This window comes from Paroedura picta, chromosome 2 (genome assembly GCF_049243985.1).
Source record: "Paroedura picta isolate Pp20150507F chromosome 2, Ppicta_v3.0, whole genome shotgun sequence".
In the NCBI taxonomy this organism is placed as follows: Eukaryota; Metazoa; Chordata; class Lepidosauria; order Squamata; family Gekkonidae; genus Paroedura; species Paroedura picta.
The window spans coordinates 80,589,351-80,612,821 of NC_135370.1; the positions used below are offsets into that span (position 1 = coordinate 80,589,351).

General features: G+C 44.7%; 1 protein-coding gene and 1 long non-coding RNA gene across 2 annotated transcripts in view; both read right to left on the bottom strand.

Moving 5' to 3' along the window:
• LOC143829783 (acyl-CoA (8-3)-desaturase-like) overlaps window positions 1–4,538 on the bottom strand; it is a 58,575-nt gene extending 54,037 nt beyond the window's left edge. Inside the window, exon 1 of the mRNA XM_077321184.1 lies at window positions 4,051–4,538. Coding sequence (XP_077177299.1) covers window positions 4,051–4,290 — 240 coding nt within the window. The 5' untranslated portion in view covers window positions 4,291–4,538. The remainder of the gene's footprint in view (window positions 1–4,050) is intronic.
• Window positions 4,539–6,253: 1,715 nt separating this feature from the next.
• LOC143829782 (uncharacterized) lies at window positions 6,254–21,663 on the bottom strand. The gene is made up of 3 exons (XR_013228229.1): window positions 18,485–21,663; window positions 17,162–17,236; window positions 6,254–7,436 (listed from the first exon to the last, which is right to left on the bottom strand). It is a non-coding gene; the product is annotated as an uncharacterized LOC143829782 (long non-coding RNA).
• Between the last annotated feature and the right edge of the window lie 1,808 nt (window positions 21,664–23,471).

Consider the following 23,471-nt stretch of genomic DNA (forward strand, 5'->3'; position numbering starts at 1 on the left):
TTAAACATATCATAAACAGACATTGGCATAAGCTTACAGATTTACCAAGATATAATAATTGACTGTTCATTGCATTTAAGAAAACCAGATGTCTTTGAGGTATATTAATTCGGTCTGATTTTTACTAGAACCAGCCAAATATGAACAGTCCATCTGGACACCACAAATGTGGTGTTTAGTGTGTCCCTTTTGTTTGGAGATGGAAAAGTGTGTACATCCTGAAAGGTTTTATACAATGTTTATTTTATTTTACAAACTGAATTACTAAAAGGAAAATATAGATTATTAAATTATATGCCAGCTACTAAATTATATGTCTGATGGATCGATAACTAGTTGACAGATGGTAGCCAAAGGGTACTTGTTAATGGTTCAGAATCCTCTGGCAGAAAAGTGGAGTTCCCCAGAGATCTGTCCTGGGGCCTCTATTGTTCAACACATCTATCTACCTTCAACATCCTTTAAGGCGTAAGTGGGTGGAGGCTGGGCGGGGCCAGTCCGGGTGAGGGGCCAATTGGAAGGTGCAAAGCGCCTTCGGATTGGCCCCTCACCCGGATAGACAGCAGCTCTGGCCAGTCGGGTGAGGGGCCAATCGGAAGGCACAAAGCGCCTTCCAGTTGGCCACTCACCACCACAAGTCGGGGCCTCGTCAGGGAGCCAGCCCCTCAGCTGGGAGGGAGGTGGCTGGCAGTGGGTTCCCTGCGTGCCTCCGAGCAGGCCCGCCACATTGGAGATGTGCCGGCCCTGCTTGGAGGCCTGCAGGGAAGCCGTGGCCTCAGCGGGTAGGAGGGCCAGTGGGGGTGGCATGTCGTAGACGCCGTGGGCCTGCTTGGAGGCCCACAGGGAAGCCAGGACCTCGGCAGGAAGAGAGGCGGGCGGTGGTCCTTAGGCTTTGCTCTAGTTTATAAATTATTTGGATGAGGAATTAAAGGGAGGTACTTATTACATTTGTAGACGATATTAAACTGGGAGGGGTAGCAAACACAACAGGAGGCAGAATCAAGATACAGGATGATGAAGAAGAGTTGGTTCTTATATGCCGCTTTACCCAAAGGAGTCTCAAAGCAGCTTACAGTTGCCTTCCCTTTCCTCTCCCCACAACAGACACCCTATGAGGTAGGTGAAGTTGAAAGAGCCCTGATATTACTGCTCGGTCAGAACACTTTATCAGTGCTGTGGTTAGCCCAAGGTCACCCAGTTGGCTGCATGTGGGGGAACGTGGAATCAAACCTGGCTCACCAGATTAGAAGTCCACAGGAAAAAAATGTTTCACAGTCAAGAGTAGTTCAGCAGTGGAATAGGCTGCCTAAGGAGGTGGTGAGCTCCCCCTCACTTGCAGTCTTCAAGCAAAGGTTGGATACACACTTTTCTTGGATGCTCTAGGATGCTTAGGGCTGATCCTGTGTAGAGCAGGGGGTTGGACCAGATGGCCTGCATGGCCCCTTCCAACTCTAGGATTCTATGATTCCTAACCACTACACCAAGCTGGCTCTCATTTTGATAGGGTCGAGAACTGGGTTAGACATAATAAAATGGAATTCAATAGGGACAAATGTAAAGTTCTAGGAAGGAAAAACCATATACATCAATATAGAATGGGGGAGACTTGTCTTGGCAGTGGTATGTGCAAAAAGGATCTAGGAGTCTTAGTAGACCATACATTGAACATGAGTCAGCAGTGTGACTCGGTGGCTAAAAAGGTAAATGAGATTTTGGGCTGTATCACTCGGAGTATCATGTCCAGATCAGGGGAGGTGATGGTACCGCTTTACTCTGCTCTGGTTCGGCCTCACTTGGAGTACTGTGTTCAGTTTTGGGCACCATAGTTGAAGAGGGATGTCAACAAACTGGAGTGTGTCCAGAGGTAGGGTTTGGAGACCAAGACATATTTGGAAAGGTTGGAGGTGCTTGGACTGTTTAGCTTGGAGAGGAGGCGACTTCTTCAAGTATTTAAAAGGCTGCCATATTGAGGATGGAGCAGAGTTGTTCTCTCTTGTCCCAGAGGGATGGAGCAAAACCAATGGGATGAAATTAATGCAAAAGAAATTCCGTCTAAACATCCGGAAGAAGTTCCTGACAGAGAAGTTTCTCACTGGAACAGGCTTCCTCAGGAAGTGGTGGGTTTGGAAATTTTTAAACAGAGGCTGGATAGCCATCTGACAGAGACGGAAGTGGTGGTTCCGATCGACCTCAACCAAATGCCTGGGGGAGGAGCTCCCTTTTGCAAGCCCCGAGTTCCATCAGGGCCCTGATCTCCTCTGGGAGCTCATTCCACCAGGTGGGGGCTAGGATAGAGTAAGCTCTGGCCCTGGTTGAGGTTAAGCGGGTTTCCGTGGGGACCACCAGGAGGTTGGAGGTGATGGAGTGCATGGCTCTTTGAGGTGTATAGGCAGAGAGGTGATTCCTCAGGTATACTGGACCCAGACCATGTGTGGCCTCAAAGGTTATAACCCAAACCTTAAGCCTGATACGGAATTCGACTGGAAGCCAGCATAGCTGCTGGAAGATGGGCTGGATATGGGACCTCTGAGGTGTTGCTGAGAGGACCATGGCAGCTGCATTCTGGACTAGTTGTAGTGTCTGGATCAAAGCCCACATAGAGTAAGTTGCAGAAGTCCAGTCTAGAGGTGACCATCATGTGGATCACTGTGGCTAGGTGTTCCAGGGCTAAGTAGGGCACTAGTAGTTACCTTGGCAAAGATGGTAAAATGCTAGCCATGCTACCATCTTGATCTGAGCCTCCATTGAGAGGATCAAGAATCACTCCCAGGTTCCTGGCAGAGTGGGCCACTGATAGCTTCCCTCCATCCAGGTTGGGTAGGCACGCTTCTTTGCTTGGACCTTTCCTGCCCAGCCACAGGACCTCTGTCTTTGAAGGGCTGAGCTTCAGACGACTCTGCTTAAGCACCCCATCACTGCTTCCAGACAGCTGGCTAATGTTTCTGTGGGAAAGTCAGGACAGCCATCCATCAGGAGGAAGAGCTGGGTGTCATCAGCTTCCCCATACCTTTGAGCCAAAGGCCAATATATACAGTATACGCCGGCAAATACAGTAGTTTAAATTCTATGAAGAAGAATAGATCATAGCAAAGGACTAGACCATCAGCAAATACTAAGTTGAAAAAACAACCACTGATGAAAATGCCACTTTGAAAACGGTTTAAATCTGGAGGCCGTTTTGGTTGTGTTATGACAATTAAAAGAAGAGATAAGACATTTCTATTTGTATTTATTATTAAAAGGTTTAAATGTTAATTATAGCCTAGGGCAGGTTCTTTCTTCTGTTATCCTCTGAATTCCCAGCTATTATTTTAAAGGGGGGCGGGAGAAATTATTTTGTGCAAACATAAAGGGAAGATAACCATGTTATGCTTTCTCAACAAAAAGGTGCTGATAATTACTTTTTAATAAAAGAAAATTGAAAGCTGGGAATTCAGAGAAGGGGCTAGGTCTTGGCAACATATCATTCTAAAGAACTAGCAATTAGGTTTTTTTTGATGACACAGAGGAAAAAGGGAGCTGATGCAAGAAAAAAAATGTATGAGAAACAGCTGTGTGGATGCTCCACTGGCAGTGTGAATGCCTGTGGATTTATGGCAGCAAGAAACCTTACATAAGAAACAGTGATGTGTGAAAAAAGAATGTGTGAGCTACAAAAACCAGAGAGGACGTGGACGAAGTGGGCAATTACAGTGGGGTTTCAGTGGTAGGGAACATTGCATGACAAGCCGACCATGCAGTCTCCTCATGCTAAGGCTCCAGCATCCTTGCATCAGCGACTGGCAGATCCCAGGCTCCCTTTTTGGTCCCCAAAGCGCCCGTCTAACGGTTCGAGGCAGCGCCAGCTTGAAGAGCACAAGCGGCGCTCCAAAGAGTCCCAGGAGCCCTCTGGCCCCCTTCCCTTCGCCCGGGGCCCAGAGTGCGGGCATGGCTGGACCCCCCGCCCACAAGCCCCGGGGGTCCCGGCGCCCCCTTCCCCTTCCCCTTCCCCTTCCGCCGGGCAGGACGTCCGAGCGAAGAGCAGCCAGCCGGCCCTCGCACCCCGCTCACCGTGGCGTCCTGGCCGGCATAATGCCGGATCACGCGGGCTCCTCCCGGGTGCCGCTTGTAGAAGTGGCTGACATCGTAGACCTTCCTGTCGATCACCAGCCAGTGCTCCTCGTAAGGCGCGATCCGCCCCGTGCGCAGCGCCACCTCCTCCCAAGTGAAGACGCGGCGGGAGCAGCTCCCGCCACCCGCAGCCTCCTTCTCCAGGACCCTCGCCTCGCCCGTCAGCTGCGGAGGAGCCATGCCCGCTGCCTCCTACAATCCCTCGACCACGCTGCTCGCTTAAAACCGCTCATCGAAGAAGGATTTTATTGCCGCGCTAAAAAGGCAACGCGCGTCCCCGTAGGCGAGCCTCGTCCTCTTGGGCGCCCAATTGGCTGCTCGTCATCGAGGCCCTGCTTTCGGAAGATTCCATCCTCTACCGCGCGTCCCCCGAGGGCGCGCGCCCGGAGGCACAGCTTGGCTTTCGAGACAAGGATCTCATTTCCATTCTCTCGAGAGTTTCGGGAGGCGTGCTGTAATGTTGGTCTTCTGCCCATAATGAGGAATTAACCACTTCTGTGTGAGTCACCCAAGTTACCTGGATGTTGCTGCAGGGCCTGGCTGAAATAAGCCCTTTCTCAAATCCCAAAATAGACCCTCCCCCACCCAGTTTAATGACATTAGTGATGGCTAAATTTGGCAAAACTCTAGTCATTGCTCAGCGACAGCCACTGAGAGCATCCATTTCTTAAACCTGCATGTTGGGTTTTTTAAACCCACAATGCATTTTTTAAAACAGATTTTAGACTTCTGTAAACCTGTGGGCACTTTTAAATTTGTTGAAAGATCTGTCTTTGCCAGTTTCCAATTAAGTATCCTCAGATTTAGCAGACATGGCTCTTAGTATACACATGACAATGATGGAAAGATTTGAAAGCAATCTGTGACGGTGAGTTCCAGTTATGAATATGGGAAGTACTTTTTATGTCTGTTCTGGAGCTATTGTCCATTATATTGATTGGTGCCACTAGCATTTATGTACTGAATTCATTTATGCCCTGCTTTTCTCCCTCAATGGAAACCCAAAGTTGCTTACATCATTCCTCACCATTTTTTAACAACCCTGCGAGGTAAATTAGGCTGAGAGTATGACTGGCTCAGCATCACCTAGAGCGTTTCCATGGCATGAGTAGGGATTTGAATCTGGGTCTCCCAGATTCTAGTCCAACCCTCTGAACCCCTGCACCACATTGTGGAATAAAGGGGGAAAGTTCTTTCTTCATTAATTACATAATATAATGAATCTCATCTTGCCCTGCTAAAGTAATTTTTGTCTAAATTAGGCAGTCTGGTGTTTACAAATACCATAAACCCAATGGCAAAAATAAAAAAGAATGATATGATCCTGCAAACTGCTGAGTCGTACTGTGTTCTGTTGTCCTGATGCACCTCCCTCCCTCCCTCCCTCTCTCAGGCTAGATAGATATAATTTTAGTAGAGGCATTAATCTGTGGGGATATATCCTAATTTCTTGTAAGGTGCCGTTACCTGCTATCAGACAGGTTTTGCAGGTTTTTGAAGCACTGCAAAGTCCTGGGGAATTTGTCAACTAATATAACAGAGGCAAATAACAGTTCATCATGCCAAAAGCTTTCTGAGACACTTCCTTGGATATCATTCTATTCAGCTGAAAAGCAATTAGGATGTTTCTGTAAAAAATGGTTTCTCTCCTGAGAAGTATTCATTGTGTGAGAAACACATATTCATTGTTTTTGTGGCTTATTGTTATCAAACTGCTGCCATGTGTAATACACGTCTGCATTGACTACCTGATGAACCACCATCAATGGAATTGAGCCTTGTCTGATCTGAATGGTTAGGTAAGCATGCATTCTAAAACTGCATCAGTGAGACCATGACTCACTTTCCAGTTCAGTACAAAGCTATACCCAATAGTTCAAGTGTAAAGAAATCCTTCTCCCCAGCTTTCATTCCTATGCTTCTGGTTCTGGCTTAAGGAACACTTCTGATCTAGGCAGTGACCCACCCAAATAAATGATCTGCTAATAAAATGGTCTAGCTCCCCTGCTAAGACTCCAGCATCATACAACTTTCTGATCTCCCTGGCTGACAGTTTCATTTATCTAATGGTGGAATGACCTACAAAAGGCTCGATCATAATACTGACTAACAGGCAACGGCTGGTGGATGAAGTGAAGGAGGTGGAGTGACCATGTCATCCTAGAATTTCTTATAAGGTAGGGGCCAAGTAAGTTTGTTGTATATATATATCACCCTTCCCTTGCAGCTCAGGGGGATTTACAGAGAACATGGAAATCAAAATACAGACACAACATGTTCCGTAATAGCATCTGATAATGACAACAGTGGTAACAGTGAAAACAATAACATCTGGTGATAATTATACCTTTACTAACTGAAACATTAACAAGTCAACTGTAACCCCATAGGATTGTTACTGCAGGATTACCCTTTGATTTGTTTAATGACCGTGCCTGTGTGGAAAGAGTTCTGGGGCAATAGATGTTGCTGATACAGTTCAGTTGACTTCAACCAAATCCCTGGTGGAAGAGCTCTATTTTGCAGGCCCTGCATAACTGTGCTAGCTTAGACAGGGCCTGGACCTCTGCTGGGAGTGAGTTCCATCAGGTGGGGGCCAGGGCGGAGAAGGATCTGGCCTTATTTGAGGTCAGACATGCTTCCTTGAGGCCAGGGATCATCAGTCAGTTGGAGGTGGCAGTGTAGAGCTCTTTGTGGGGTATAGACAGAGAGGTGATCCGTCAAATACACTGTGTATGGTCTTAAAGGTGATTACTGGGACTTTAAGCCTGATCTGGGATTCAACTGGTAACCAGTGCAGCTGTTGGGACACAGGTTGGATGTGAGTCCTGTGAGGACTCTGGCTGCTGCACTTTGAACCAGCTGTAGTTTTTGGATCAGGGATAAGGGTAGGCGTGTGTAGAGAGTTGCAGAAATCCAGTCTAGAAGTAATTGTTGCATGGATTACTGTGGCTAGGTGTACCGGGGCCAAGTAGGGCGCTACTAGTTTGGCTTGTTCAAGATGGTAGAATGTCAGCTGCACTACTCTTGTGATCTGTTCCTCCATTGAGAGGGAGGCATCCCAAGTTCCTGGCAAAGTGAACCACTGACAGTTACACCCCGTCCAGTTTGGGCAACTGCACTCTCTCACTGGGACCCTTTCTGCTGAGCCACAGGACCTCCATCTTTGAAGGGTTGAGCTTCAGACAACTCTGCTTGAGCCTCTTACCACTGCTTCAAGACATCTGGCTAAAGATCTGGGTGTCATCAGCATATTGATGTTAGAGTTCTATAGGGCAGACGTAAAACTCAGGGACATGATGAGAGTCATTCTGTGGACAAGAGTGCTGGAAGAGAAAGGTACAAGTGAATGGTAGGCTCTCCTTAAACATGAGCTATTGCATATTCAAGCTGAATATTGCATATTCAAACTGAAACATGGCAGGGGATCCAAGAAACCTATTTGAATGGCTGTGTCTGTTGTGAGGAGAGGAAAGGGAAGGTGATTGTAAGCAGTTTTGAGGCTCTTTTGGGTAAACAAAAGCAGCATATAAGAACCAACTCATGAATAGAGAACTGCAGGAGGAGCTAAGGAAGAAAAAGGAAAGTTCAAGAAATGGAGGGAAGGACATACTTCTAAAGAAGAGTATCTGCAGGTTACAAGGCACAGTAAGTCAGCCATTAGAAATGTCAAAGCTGGGAATGAGCTAAAATTGGCCAGGGAAGCTTCAACAAGAAAAACTTCAGATATGTAAGGAGCAAACATAAGCTAAATGAGGCAATAGGCCTGCTGTTGGGTAAAGATGGAGAAACTCTGACAGGACAGAGAAAAAACAGAAAGGTTCAGTGCCTATTTTGCCTCTGTTTTTCCCCAGAATAAGAGTATGGACACATCTAGAGAGATGGTGTCTGGGTGGCAGGTTGACATAAAGAGGTTATTGAGATGCACCTGGCTGTACTGGATGAGTTCAAATCCCCTGGGCCAGATGGTATGTATCTGATAATGCTCAAAGAACTTTCTGGAGGGCATGCTGTACCTTTGTCCATCATCTTCAGGACCTCTTGGAGATTGGAGATGTGCCAGAAGACTAGAGGACAGCAAATATCTCAATCTTCAAAAAAGGGAGGAGAGATGACACAGGAAACTATAGGCCAGTGAGTTTGATCTTTGTTGTGGGGAAGATAATGGAGCAGATATGAAAGGGGGTGATCTGCAAACATCTGAAGGACAACTTGGTGATCCAGAGAAGTCAGCACAGATTTGTCTCCAATGGGTCTTGTCAAGCCATCCTGATTTCCTTCTTTGACTGGGTGACAGGCGTACTAGATTGTAGAAAATCAGTTGATGTTACTTACCTGGATATCAGTAAGGCTTTTGGCAAAGTTCCCCATGATATTCTGAATGGCAAATTGGAGGACCACAGACTGGATTTTTTTGATAGTTAGAAAACCTCACCCAAAGCGTAATTGTCAGTTGTGTTTCATCAGATTGGAATGAGGTGATCAGTGGGGTGCCACAGGGCTTGGTACTGGGTCTGGTACTTTTCAACATTTTTATCAATGATCTAGATGAGAGGGTGTACTCATTAAATTTGCAGATTACACCAAATTGGGAGGAGTAGCAAACACCCCAGAAATATAGAGTTCAACAAGATCTGAACATGCTGGAAAAGTGGGCAAATGAAAACAAGATGCAACTCAATAAGGATAATTGCAGAGTTCTACATCTTGGTCACAAAAATGAGAAGCATGCATATTGGATGGAGGATACATTTCTGGGTAGCAGTGTGTGTGATTGAGATCTTGGGGTACTTGTGGACTGTAAGCTAAATAGGAGCAGATAGTGTGATGCAGTGGTTAAAAAGGTGATTGTAGTCTTGGACTGTATCAACAGAGGCATCACATCAAAATCACAATATGTCATAGTTCCACAGTATACTGCATTGGTCAGACTGCACCTGGAGTACAGTGTGCAGTACTGGAGACCTCACTTCAAAAAGGATGTGGACAAAATTGGGAGGGTTCAGAGTAGAGGTGGTTGGACTAGATGACCCTTTAGATCCCTTCCAGCTCTATAATTCTATGAGAGCAACAAGGATGATCCAGGGCCTGAGACCAAATCCTATGAGGAAATACTGAGGGAATTGGGAATGTCAGCCTGGAGAAGAACTTGAGAGGGGATATGATTGCTCTCTTTAGGTATCTGAAAAGTTGTCACTTGGAGGAGGGCAGGGAGTGGTTCCTGTTGGCAGTAGATGATAGGACCTGTAGTAATGGTTTTAAGTTATGTGTAGAATAATACTAGCTAGATATCAGGAAAAATATTTTCACAGTCAAAGCAGTTCAGCAATGGAACTGGTTGCCTAAGGAGGTGGTGGTGAGCTCCTTAAAACAAGGGATGGGATAAGGTGAAGGAAGATGGGCCAGGATTCTGGGTTTTTGTAACAATATCTCCACATGCGAAGAAGCTGTGGTTGGAGATAGTTACTGCACTGAACGGGGATTTTGGTGGACAAATTGTAATTTGCAGGTTGGTTGTCACCAATATACTGCAATAACAAACTCTATGTATTCTTATCCACATCTCTTGGTGATGTAGCAGTTGTCTTGAATAGCTGCCTGGCTGCTATGATTAAATGGCTAAAAGTGAACAAAACCCATGCGGAAATGAGCATAGAAGTAAGATGTGAGAGCCAGTCAATCAGTCAACTGATCATTTACTGTTTCCCTTGTAGAGAAAGATACTAGGCCTGTATAGTATAGTTACCATGTGTCACGAAAACAGTGGGAAGGTCCCGACTTCTTGCCAAAGGTCCCGCATCCTGGACCATTGCCGGAATGTTCCACGGCATCCGCCGCCGCAACCACTGTCGCCCCACTCGGGAGGTGACGGTGAGCTGGGGAGGGAGGAGGGCACAGCCAGGGTGCCGCCGCACTGCCACCATGGTGCTTGGAAGGTGATGGTGAGCCGGGAAGGGAGGGAAGGGAGGGGGGCACTGCCACCGCTATGCCATATAACATTCCTTAAAGCAACTAAAAAACCCATCCCCCATTGGCTGCCATTCTCGGGTAGATATTACATAATTATATAGTTGGACATTGAAGAATATCGGAGAAAGGGCCCAAGGTCTCTCCATAGCGTGGCGTCAACCCAAAGCCTGGTGGAAGAGCTCTGATTTACAGATTCTGCTGAACTGCCTGTAGTTCTTTCAAGGGCTCATTCTATTAGGCGGGTGGCTTTGATTAAAAATCTCTTAGCTTTCTTTCAGCAGCTGAATCTCAGACAGCCCAACAGGTAGCCTGTTTGTTCGCTTGTTATCCCCTTGCTCCGTTATTTCAAGACTTTATTATTTTAAATTTCATTCTTCATACTGTGAGATCATCTGGTTATGGTTCCAAACATGTTATAATCAATTTCCAACTATTTGTTAGATTGCTACATAACAATATTGAATCATATTTGATTCTTGCATCTGATGTTAAGATTATTTTATAGTTGAAAGGTTGGCCCTTAGCAGTCCCCTTACATGTATGGGACAAAATTGCTAAATAATGTATTAAATGTTTTGTTATATGTTTTGTTAAAATAGTGGATTTCACAAATATTGTCCCCCTAAAACTGCAATTTGCAGATAAATCTTATTTGAACTTAAAAATAATTCTTTAATTATTATTATTCTTTAATTTATATCCCACCTCCCCGCGGAGGCTCGATATAAAAAAACTATGTATGTGATTATCCAATTGTTCTTGATCCATATCAGTGCATCACATGTATGGAAGTATCTGGCTCTTTGTAGTATTTTCTAAACAGCAAGCTTTAAAAAAATCATTTTCCAGGTTTCATATATTTGCCAGTGACATAACTTACTCACTCACTCACATCATTCCTCTATATAGAAGAAGAAGAGTTGGTTCTTATAAGCCGGTTTTCTCTACCCGAAGGAGTCTCAAAGTGGCTTACCTTTGCCTTCCCTTTCCTCTCCCCACAACAGACACTCTGTGAGGGGGTGAGGCAGAGAGAGCCCTTGTATCACTGCTCGGTCAGAACAGTTTTATCAGTGCTGTGGCGAGCCCAAGGTCACCCAGCTGGCTGCATGTGGGGGAGTGCAGAATCGAACCCAGTTTGCTAGATTAGAAGTCTGCACTCCTAACCACTGTACTCCTAACCACTACACCAAACAGTCATCCGACTGAACTTAGAAGAGCATAACTCAGCTTCCGGTTGCACTGTTATTTATTTACTTCATTTACACCCTGTCTTTCCCCCCAATGGAGACCAAAAGTACCTTTTGTTATTATTCCCTCCCCTGTTTTATCCTCACAACAACAAAACAAAACAGGATAGTCATTATATCTCAGTTGTTGTGGAACTGACAGATGAAGCTGACTTCTTAAATTCATTTCAATTCAGTGAAGCCCCAAACAGTGTATATAATTCAGTTCCCATAAAATATGGAGCTCACAGTCACAAATCATAGTGGCCAAGAACCACTATCCCTGGGAATAGTATGTGCAACATTTTATAGGTTGGTGTAAATGCGGATTTTTGCTTTTAATGGTATCTTTGCTTATAGTTTTTAATCCTAATTATGTGTCTTTATTAAGTAGACCTCTTAAGCTGTTAGGTTTAAATGGCTAATAGCCATTTCAAAGATCCCTTCCATTTAACTTCCATTAAGGAAGTGGGGGTGTAGTGAAATAGCAGAATATGACAAAATAAAGCAAAAAAAAAATCAGCATTTATTTGGGACAGCTATACTGGTAGATGAAACAGATTATAAAATCTGTATTTGATTTAAAAATGCAGGTATTTTTCAGTAATTTTTGCACACACTTCTCAAGAGATTTTAATAAGCTGGCATAGGCATATTCATTCACTCCTGCAAGTCAGATTTATGAGCTAGAGCTCTAGAGTTCAGGATTATCCAGGCTGTGTTATGAAGCAATTTGGCACTGAGTGAGAGTCCTCCTTTCTGGGTTAGACCCTGCTGCCTGGGGAATATGACAACCCTATTTATCATCAAATCCTAAGGAAAATATTTTAAAAATAAAATTTAACATCTAGCTTGGACTTGTAGTACTAATAAATGTGGCATTTTTGTATTGCTTCGATTTAATTCTTTTAAATGAACTAGCATAGACCTGAGACGATATTATTATTATTATTATTATTATTATTATTATTATTATTATTATTTAGATTTAGATTTAGATTTATTACTCTCCTCTCCCCGGAGGCTCCTGGTGGAATGAGCTCCCAGAGGAGATTAGGGCCCTGATGGAGCTAAAACAGTTTCACAGAGCCTGCAAAAAAGAGCTCTTCCGCCAGGCATTTGGTTGAGACCAGACCTAACCAACAACATCTGCAGGGCTCCTGCTTCATCCCTCCCAGAAATCCATCAATGCATTCTGCTCCTGGACCTGTTTGTACCATATACTGTTTGTAATGTTGTACAATTATCATTTTTTATAATTATTAGTTAGTAACATTAATGTTATAGTTATTTATATGTACGGACTGTTTCTTATATAGTTTCTAAGTACTATGTAAACTGCCCTGAGCCTTTGGGGAGGGCGGTATAGAAATAAACAAACAAACAAACAAACAAATACTATGTGATGGCTCACTATTTAGGACTTTTGTCATGGAAACCATAATTAAGAGGTTAGCAGAGTTGGTGTTATCAAGCTACAAACAAATTTAAATAATTGAGCTGGGTGAGATTTTCCTGATGAAATACTGATGGGCTGGTGGTAAAGAAAATGATTGCAACCTTCTGATTGATCATATAGTTATTAGAGATTGGCTATAATTCTACATCCTGTCCTGGTTCAAGTCTTTGGTTCTGACCAGGCAGAGAAAACGGCCTGTTCTTCTCTGGAATGTAGTTTCTGATAAGATCTCCCACAAGACCAAAGTTTATCTTATAGCTGAGATAGTCCTCATCAAGGTTAAAGAAATGGAAGAAGAGTGAGTCACTACCGTTTGTGTAAACAATTGGGCAGGAGGGGGAGATAATGGAAGCAGTTTTTTCAGAACCTGTCCGCAACTTTTCGGGGGGCTAGCTTGGTGGCTGCAGGGCGGTCCTGTCAGATGTCCGAATGGGGTGGAATCTCCAGGCTATTGTCTTGACCTGCCTCCAATGGAAAGTTTTTTAATCTCATGTAATTGTATTGTTCTCCACACAGATTTGGGAACTCTTCTGTGTCTATATTTCTTCTGCAGTAAAAATATAAAAAGGTTTTTCTGTCAGTGTAATTCATTGGGGATGGGCAAAGGAACCCTGATTTGGCCATTTGGCTATCAATAGGACAGAGAAAAAAGTCTTTGCTGCCATCACTGCCACCTCATTGCCCTGAAAATGGGCTCTCTGGCCCATTATGCACGGGCCAGAATGCCTGCGCTGGCGGTGGCAGGGCTTCCCTGATAATGCACACTGCTGCCACCACCAGCGCAGACGTGTCCCAGCCCAGGCCCTCAGAAGACCTGCGTTAACGAAACATGGGTTCTTACAGAGTCCCAGGACTCCCGAGGGCACAGGTGAGGGCCAAGCCGCCCATGCCCCATGCATAATTGTAGGAGCCGACAGGGGTGACCCTCCACCATGGTGGGAGAGCAGCATGCTGCTCCCCACCATCCTGCAGGTGGGGGCCCCCTGCCGCCAATTGCCCCCCCTAGCTGCTGCTGCCACTTACCTGTGCTCCCAGTAGTTCCGGCCCCGCGTTGCCTGCGCAGGACTGTTGCGTCAGGACAGCTGGCGGAGCTCCACTGCAACGGCACAGCCACCGCCGTGCATAATGGGTCTATGATGTGCTCTCTCCGATACATTCTAAGTGCCGCTGTTTATCTTTCAGTCCATTTCATATCACCCAATTCCCTGACAAACTAACAAGGTGGGGCCTCACAGAGTATGGGAGCTGACACCAAGAAGTGGCTCTGAAGGGAAGAAGAAGAGTTATTTTTTATACCCTGCTTTTCCCTGGAGGAATCTCAATGAGGCTTATAATCATGTTCCTTTCCAGATCAGAATCCTGTGAAGTAGGTGGGGCTGAGAGAACTCTAAGAGAATTGTGACTAGCCCAATGTCACCCAGCTGGCTACATGTGGAAGAGTGGGGAATCAAACCCAGTTCTCCAGATTAGAGGTCGCCACTCTTAACTATAATTAATACATTTAAAGTACCTTAAAACAACACTAGTTATGGGATTTATAGATTAGAGACAGGGGAATGCCTATGTATTCGTTTTCTTTGCCTTCCTCAGGCTGTTGCTGTGTAGGGTATATGTGTGGACTTTCCCCTTTTAACATTTTTTTTAATAATTTAAATACTGGTAGTTGTTCTTTGTACTACATAGACCTCTAGTATTTGAATACACTATTTAGAAATAGTGCTCAGGGCTTGTCAGTCACAGTAAGCCACACAGCACAGCGGTTCTCTTGTGTATAAAATTTTCTTTCCCCCGAGTCCTGAAATTAATTTTTTTAAAGGCATTTCTGCAGTGTTATGTGGTAAAGTCACAACACATAAGCATTTTTAATGTTGTGGAGAAACGCCGGAACGATACAGCATTCCTCCCCCTTTTTGGGATATGTGGTGTTTTGGTCTCTATTTATGTGTGGGTAGAATTGTGAGAGGCTGGAAATGGTAACTGGACCCTGAAGAGTGATTTTGTGGAAATAGTGGGCTTAAAACAAAGTGCACAGATGCCTGGCTGATTGGGAGAGGGTTGCTTCATAACATGTTCCCCTCTCTTTCCTCATTCATTCCCCACTGCCAGAAAACACAAACTGGATGTGTTTCACCCGCATAATCCCCAAAAAACTGTGAACACTTTACAAAATATTTTATTTTATCTTTGACAAAATAGCTTTGCAGTCCCTCAGCAACGTGGACTGTGCCAATTAAAAAAAAAGTTCTTGAAGTAGGAAATGGAGAGGGAAGGGCAAGTGTGAGGGTGGGACAAGGCTACAGAGACTATAGAGCCTTTCCCACTCCACATGGTCTTGCCCCTGGTTTCTCTCTGATGAGAAGTGAGATAACAAGTAGCAAATCCAGTTTTGGCAATTTCCCTCATCCAAAAGCAAATCTGGCCAAAACTTGAGCCAGCCCCTGGACAGACTCTGGATGCAGACATCATGTCTAAAACCCACCAGCAACAAAAGGCTGTCCAGAGGCAGATTCCTCGTGTGGATACGGTCCAGTAATTTATCCCAATAGTAATGTAGAAGAGAAACTTGGTGGGTAATGATGAAAGAGTACCAATGAGCAATGAGGTGGCAGTGATGGCAGCAAAGAGTACCAATGGAAAGAGTACCAATGGAGAAAGGATTTTCAGGGGCCAGGAGTGTGGGAAGTTTCTGGGTGCAGGCTTGGTGCAGTCGTTGTTGTCTAGATGCCTCATAAGGCTGGTACTGAGCAGTAGTTGTGGGTCATTTTGCCACTCTTGATCTGATGTATGTCTTGATTAGGAGAGAATCATGGCAAAGGGCATTGGACAGATCATTATCTGGTGGGCTTTAAACTTAAGAGGGGCAGACTTCACTCTTGTATAATTTAGATGCTGGCTTCCAGTGGATTTCTAGGCTCCAAAATACTGCATTTGACCTTTGAGATCCTAAACAGTTCTGTGTCCAGGATACATCAAAGGCTGTCTTCTTCCATATTGACCTGGAAGTCCACTGGAAGTCCAGCTTGAATCCATACAAAAATAGCCTAAGGAAACACACTGTCCTTGTGCTGACTCTCACTCCTAAGAAATTCTGGCTTAGGTTTTGCACAGTGTTCAAAGGAATGTTGTAAATCTGAGCAAAGACATATGTGCATAAGGGATCTTTGACAAAGTGTCCAGGTTTGGATTCTGAGAGTCCGCATAGAATGGAATCAAAAATAAAATTTTCTGTAGAGAATAATATAAGGATAGAGAATTATTTAACTTAACCTGTCAAAATAGTATAAAGCACTCAGATCAAGAAGACAGGAACCTACAAGGCTTTACAGTGGAGAGGAAGTCCCATTCCCATCCGTGTTCCCTTCTCTTGCTCCAACTTTACTTTGTCTCTACTTCCTTCCTCATGTACTTTTTCCTCCCCGGCAATTTACCAGCTCAATCCTTCATCCTCTCCATTAGCTTCCTTCATCCTTCCCAGCTATATTTTTTCCATTCCTGTCCACATGCACTCTCTATTCATTTTTCAAATCCCCTCCCGTTGTTTGCAGTTTATCTTCCATGTCTTCTTGCCACTTCTGTTTCCCCGCCAACTGATCTCCTCCTGTTTTTTTGGCCTATTTGGTGATGTGTGTGTGAGAGATACCATTTGTGACTTAATGTGCTGTTTCCACCATGACATTGGTATACTTTGCATCCCCCCCCTGAATTTCTAGAAACAAGTAGTTTAGTTTTGGGTGAACTTGTATTGTAACATGAGAGGAACCTGAAGGGGTGTTTTTTCCCATTAGTAAGGATCAAATTATCTAGAAAGGAGCACCTAGGGCTGTGCAGGATGTGGCCCTTGATTGACTCTCTCTTTGGTGGGTACTGGAATGTGTGCCAGAGGAGCTGCCCTGCTTCACATGACTCACTCAATTTTGATATCAGCTTAATTCAAGCTCCACCAATCAAGTCTTCTCCCCGCAACAGATACCCTGTGAGGTAGATAAGACTGAGAGCGCTCTGAGAAGGACACCCAGATGGCTGCAAGTGGAGAAGTGGAGAAGTGCTGAGAGGCATAACTAATAGACTGATACTGGGCAAGGACTCAGCAGAAAGCCTGCACAGCTATTTTCCTCTTATTAAAATGATGAAGTTAGGTCTTAACTTACTTTCACAGCTTTCTGGTCAGAATTTCACAGCTTTTCTGTAGAGAAAAGCTGATACTAGCATAAAGGGAGATCCAAATGGAGGTTTGATAGCAAACTAGTTTGCAGAACCCTATGGCAAAAAGTAAATACCAACTATAGAGCTTATCTTGCCTACTGGCTATAACCTCATGCAAAAATGTACCAAGCACATTCAGGCAAAGTAGTTCACATCTTTTGCTGCTAACAGTTTCACCTACTAAAATTACTACCTCTAGGTACTAGCAGTTATTAAGTGGTGCATTTGCAAAGGAGCCTGATCCTCAAAACAGCTTGGTATATTTTTCCTAAGAAAGGAGAAAGAGAAATATATATATTATTTTCAAGTCATTGGGAAGAGAACAACAGAATAAAAAGGTAATCATATCCAGAAAACAGTGTTGTACTTACATGTAACCATTGTTCATCGATTTGTCACTTTGCAGGTACACATGGAAACTGCAGTCACAGACCATCCATTGAAAGACTTTTAAGCTGAGATTGGAGGAACCCCTCCCAGCTGGAGACATTGGGGCTGTTTTCCACCTAAGGGCCATATGCTCCAGGGAGGGGCTCTGCACAGTTCTCCTAAGCCACCACTCTGAGCCAGCCTTGGAAATAGTCCTTTTAATTTTATTATTATTACTATTAATTAGCTCACAGCAAGATAGGGATGTGTCCCTGCACAGTGACAACTACATGTAAATGCAACACTGTTTTTATCTTTGCTTACTTATGCAGTCCCACATGTGAGACTACCAAGCTGACATACCCAGAGGTGGGGTGAGCAAGTCACTGAAACAATGAGAACTGCTGTTCTCACTGATGTTTCTTTTCCTATGTTGCTATCCTTATCCATGGTTCCTCTATATATTTGTGGAACAGCCGGGGGGGGGGGGGGGTGGAAGGTGTCTGGCTGTCCAAGTTAGAATAGGGCCAATCAGGGTGCAGTCAGCAAAGCTGCAGGGTGCAGCCCCTGCAGCTCCCGCCCTCCATCCCTGGACTCTAGCCTCTTTGCTCTCAAACGCCACTCAGTGCCTGGAGCCAGCAGCAGGGAATGGGAGAGGGCATTGGGCAAAGGGTTGTGGTGGAGGGCCTGCTAACGAGGGCTCCTGGCCTGCTAGGCTGCGCCTGCTAACAAGGGCCTTTGCTCTCAAACACCACTCGGTGCCTGGAGCCAGCAGGAGGGAATGGGAGAGGGCATTGGGCAAAGGGTTGTGGTGGAGGGCCTGCTAACGAGGGCTCCTGGCCTGCTAAGCAGGGCCTGCTAATGAGGGCCTCTTGGCCTGCTAGGCTGGCCCTGCTAAAGAGGGCCTCTTGGCCTCCTAGGCTGGGCTGCTAACGAGGGCCTGCTGCCTGCTAAGGAGCTCTGTCCTGGGCCTGCAAATGAGCTGGCCAGCCCCCCCCCCCCGCCTGCCCCACTTGATTCGGCTGCGAGTTGCAGCCCAAAGCCACCTTAAGCTGCTTGGCTGGGGCAGGAATGGGCTTTGAAGCTAGTCTACAGAATAATGTTTGTTGGACATGTCTGCAGATAACCAAGTAGCAGCTTCTCACACCTCCATCAGTGGAATGCCTCTTCAGAAGGTGGCCCAAATTGACTGAGATCAAGTTGAATGTGCAGTTGTTCTACAGGCATGGCACATCTGCCTCTTTATAGGTTGTCTTGATTGTGGACACTATCCATCTGGATAAAGTTTCAGCGGATGCAATCTTTCCCTTAGAATGGCCCATGAAACTGCAGCATCCTCCTAAATTCTCTGATTCTTTTCAAATAAAACAACAATCGACATTTAATGTGTATAGTCCTTTTTCTGCTGCAGATGATGGTTAAGGAAAATTGGTGGGTAGTGAGATATCCTGATTAAGGTGAAATTGGAGACCACTTTGCGCAAGAATTTTAAACGATCTAAGCACCACGCTCTGATTGTAGAATTTAATAAAGGGATAGTCAGCCCTGAATGATGCTATCTCATTAACTGTCCTTGACTACTAAGAAAGCAGTTTTAAAGGAGATATTGTCCACCATACAAGTGGCTAGAGGTTCAAAAGGTGGTTGCATCAGGGAAGTTGGGACTAAAGACCATGACCATTGCAGTACAATTGGAGTCATATTAAGATATATAAGAAATTTCTTTGACATCTCATTTAAAAGATACTCATTTAAAAGAGAATGCAGAGCCTCTTGTGGCGCAGAGTGGTAAGGCAGCCGTCTGAAAGCTTTGCCCATGAGGCTGGGAGTTCGATCCCAGCAGCCGGCTCAAGGTTGACTCAGCCTTCCATCCTTCCGAGGTCGGTAAAATGAGTACCCAGCTTGCTGGGGGATTAAACGGTAATGACTGTGGAAGGCACTGGCAAACCACCCTGTATTGAGTCTGCCATGAAAACGCTGGAGGGCGTCACTCCAAGGGTCAGACATGACCCGGTGCTTGCACAGGGGATACCTTTACCTTTACTGGAGAATGCAAGGCCAAAATAATTGCTATGTGTACTTTAATCAGAGTTGAAAAGTCTGGTTTGTTTTTATGATCATAGGTATAGGGCAGGTACAGTGGGCTATGCGTGTTCTGAAACAAAAAAGAGGGGCTTTGGAATTTATGCTTGTTACAAAATAGTCTATCTTGTGAAACACCCAGTGTGGAAGATGGGACATTGATTATGAAGGCTACTGCATTCCTTCTGAGAAATTCTTGACCAGAGTAGTATGGTCATCTGAATTAAATTCACCCATTCCTGTCCATTTTAGTTCACTAATTCCTAAAATGTCGATGTTTAGTCTTGTCATCTCTCGTTTGACCACGTCCAGCTTGCCTTGGTGCTACTCGTACTAGCCGTGTGCTCATCCCCAGTAGCATATTGGACACCTTCTGACCTGAGTGGCTCATCTTCTGGCGTCACATTGTTTTGCCCTTTAAACCTGTCCATAGAGTTTTCATGGCAAAAATACTGGAGTGGTTTGCCATTTCCTTCTCCAGTGGATCACCTTTTGTCAGAGCTCTCAGCTATGACCTGTCCATCTTGGGTGTCCCTGCACGGCATAGCCCATAGCTTCATTGAGCTACGCAAGCCCCTTTGCCACGACAAGGCAGCGATCCTTGAAAGGTCTAATTTGATATTTTTATCTATTTAAGTATTATATTTTAACTACTGTTTCATATTGAATGTTGTAAACCACTCTGAGCAGCTTGCTGGGAGGCTGGGATAAAAACCAAATAAATAACTCAATAGTTCCAGTTTGGAAGCCAAGAGAAGCTATGTAGATGCAGCCTGTTAATTAAAACAAGATTTAATACCTTTTTATCAGAACCCCACACACCATCACAAAGCAGTGAGTGAACTTTCAGCTTCTCTAGAACTATTCCAATTTTCAGAGTCCAAGAACTCCAAACATGCTTTACTGCTTTGTGATACATTTAACTGGGCCTAGAAAACTGTACTACACTGCTGTTTTTTCCTGATATTTTTCCAGTAAACCAACACGGCAATTTACAACATGCCAAAGTTGTGCATTTAGATGTCAATGTTAAAGTTTCATTTGAGAGTGTTTGTTGTATTTGGTGTGCTATCAAGGATTATCTTTGAACACTGACTTCCCAAATCCTGCCTTGTATTTGAACTTTTGCATTATAACCCATTATTTGTCATTACCTGTTAGATATAATCATCCTTTCAGGTTAAACTGCTGAGCTATAATAAAATAGTCTAGTGGAATGCTAGCACTTTATCACTGTCTCTGATCTTGGTTTCCTGTAATATAGGAATTCATAAGGAAAATTTGCATTTTGGTTCTAATACATGTGAATCATAAACACATAAGTTGTGTGTTTTGCTGAATAAGGTGTTTCTACTAGTTCTTGTCTCTGTCTTGTCAACGAAGTACAAGTTCATTTGAAGTCTGTGAAATGAATTACAATAAACTGAGAGCTATCTCAGATTAGGAATGTTGGTGAATTTAGATAAAAATGGTGGTACTCATGTCTGGGAGGCTAAATCCATGGCAAATGTGGTACAGTATTCCGTACTTTGGATATACATATCTAGAAATGACTCCAGAGGCACCTTAGAAGCTAATAAAATTTATTTCCACATAAACTTTGATTAGTCAGAAGTTTCTACATTAGATGCACTAAACTGTACACCCACTAGGTTAATGTTTTTATATTTAGAGGTTAATGTTTGTATATTTAGAGTAGAAAGGCAGCTGCAAGAGAAGATGTTAGAAAGAGAACAATATAAAACAAGATCCAATTCCAAGAGTTATCTGTTTATCTGTTTACTCAGAATGGGCCACTATTAGCTATTGGCAGGTAAGAGGGCACCTTTGGTAAAGAAGACGGGACTCCACTTTTCATTGGCGTACAGCTCACTCCGCCAGGAACCTAGGACGCCTCCCTCACAATGGAGGCTCAGATCACAAAGGTAGTGCGGCTGGCATTCTACCATCTCCGCCAAGCCAAACTACTAGCACCCTACCTGGCCCCGGAACCCCTAGCCACAGTGATCCATGTGACGGTCACCTCTAGACTGGACTTTTGTAACTCGCTCTACGCAGGCCTGCCCTTAGCCCTGACCCGGAAACTACAACTAGTTCAAAATGCAGCAGCCAGGATCCTCACGGCAACACCGTGGAGGTCCCATATCCGGCCTATTCTCCATCAGCTGCAATGGTTACCAGTTGAATTCCGGATCAGACTAAAGGTTCTGGTAATTACCTTCAAGGCCATACACGGTCAGGGCCCAAGACAATACATAATCTACAGCGACCAAGGGCCCCTGCTCCCCCCACCCCCCCCCTCAGAATTCAATCAATAAGCCACCCCCCTCAGAATCCCATCAACAAGCCTGGACCTGTTTGTATTACGATTGTTTACTGTTATACTGTATTGTGTTTGTTTGCAATTGTTGGTTATCGATGTACATGTTCTACAGACTGTTTTATGTATGGTTCTCTGTTATAATGTAAACCGCCCTTAGCCTCCGGGGAGGGCGGTATAGAAGTATGATAAATAAATAAATAAATAAATTTAAAATGGCCACAGCTTTATTCAACACCCAAAACAGAGGGTTGGAGGCAACAAGGGAATGAAGCTGACCTACGCAGTCCGCTGACTGCGGTCCCCAATGCCAAAGCATAAGGAGCCCATCAAATTTCCCCGCTGAGAATACGGGTCTCCCCTTGTGCATTGGCCTATTCCAGGGAGATGATCTGTGGTGGAGGGCCAAAGGGCGCAAACCTCTTTGGTTACCTCTCAGATCATCTGGTCATGAACGAGCTACCCAAGCCTACCCTGCAGGGTCTGCTTGCGGCTCATTACCACCACCTCTTTAATGAGGCCCCATTCCCCGCGGGGAGGCCGATCGCACACCGGCTCCCCTCCAACAGCTTCACTCTCTTGTGCCAACATATGCTGTGACAAAACATAATCAAACAGTTCCAACAAAATATATAATAAAAGGGAGGGCGGGTGGGTCGCTTGCCCCGGCGGCTGGCAAAGAGGCGGGAAGGAGACAGACGACGTCCTAAATGGACTCTTCAGCCCCGCCTCCTGCCGCGTGCGCCACTGATGCAGCACGCCACCAGGGGCTCGCGCTGTGGCCGCCGGAGCCGTCGCTCCTTTCCCGGCTCTCTACCCCCGCCAAAAGCCGCACGGGTGAGTCCGTGCTGCCCATTGTTAGACAGACAAAACACAATTGACATAAAATCTACTACAAGGTAACCATAAATGGAAGATAAATCTGTAACTTCTTATTATATCTGCCTATTTTGCATTATATTTTATATTAAATAAAAGAGGATTATCTGATAACAGCTGGTACTCACCCACTCTGAGTGAACTGACAACTCTTTTGGTGGAAATTGTTTTGAACCAGCCCTTTTTCTGTAATACCTCCATCTCTTAAGAACACATCAATGCATCTGATGAAGTAAACTCTAATGCATGACAGTTTGTTCTGGGATAGATTATGTTAGTGTCTAAGGTACCAATGGATTCCTATTTTATTCTGTTGTTGTGGACTGCTGCAGCTACACATATGGAATTATGTAGGGTGCATGCAGGGAAGCAGCACAACATGAGGATTACAGGTCACTTGTATCTCAGACTGTCCAAATAAAAATCCTTGTTAAACCTTTGTAATGCTCTGTCCATGACAACTCCCATGACAAAAGGACTTTATCCCTGCACAGAACACCAACTAGAATGTATGACTATTTTTGTGGGGGGATGAGCTATTAACAAAGATAGCGCTATGGTTATCATAGTGGTTATGAAATCCTGTGGCTTATCAGACAGCAAAGCTTCAGCATTGATGTTGAAATCCAGTGGCTCTGTTAACCTGAGACTTTCCAACATCAAAACAGATCTGCTCAGACCACCGAGGAAGGCAGACAGTGGTGGACAGCATGCCCACAAAACTGATAGTCTGTTTTGAAATTCCAGCACCAAACATTGACCCATCAAAGCAGAAACTGTTGAACAGTTAAGGGATGTAGAATTATTATAGACTAGTAATCAAGCCCATTGCAGTTCGAAATGCAATGGGCGC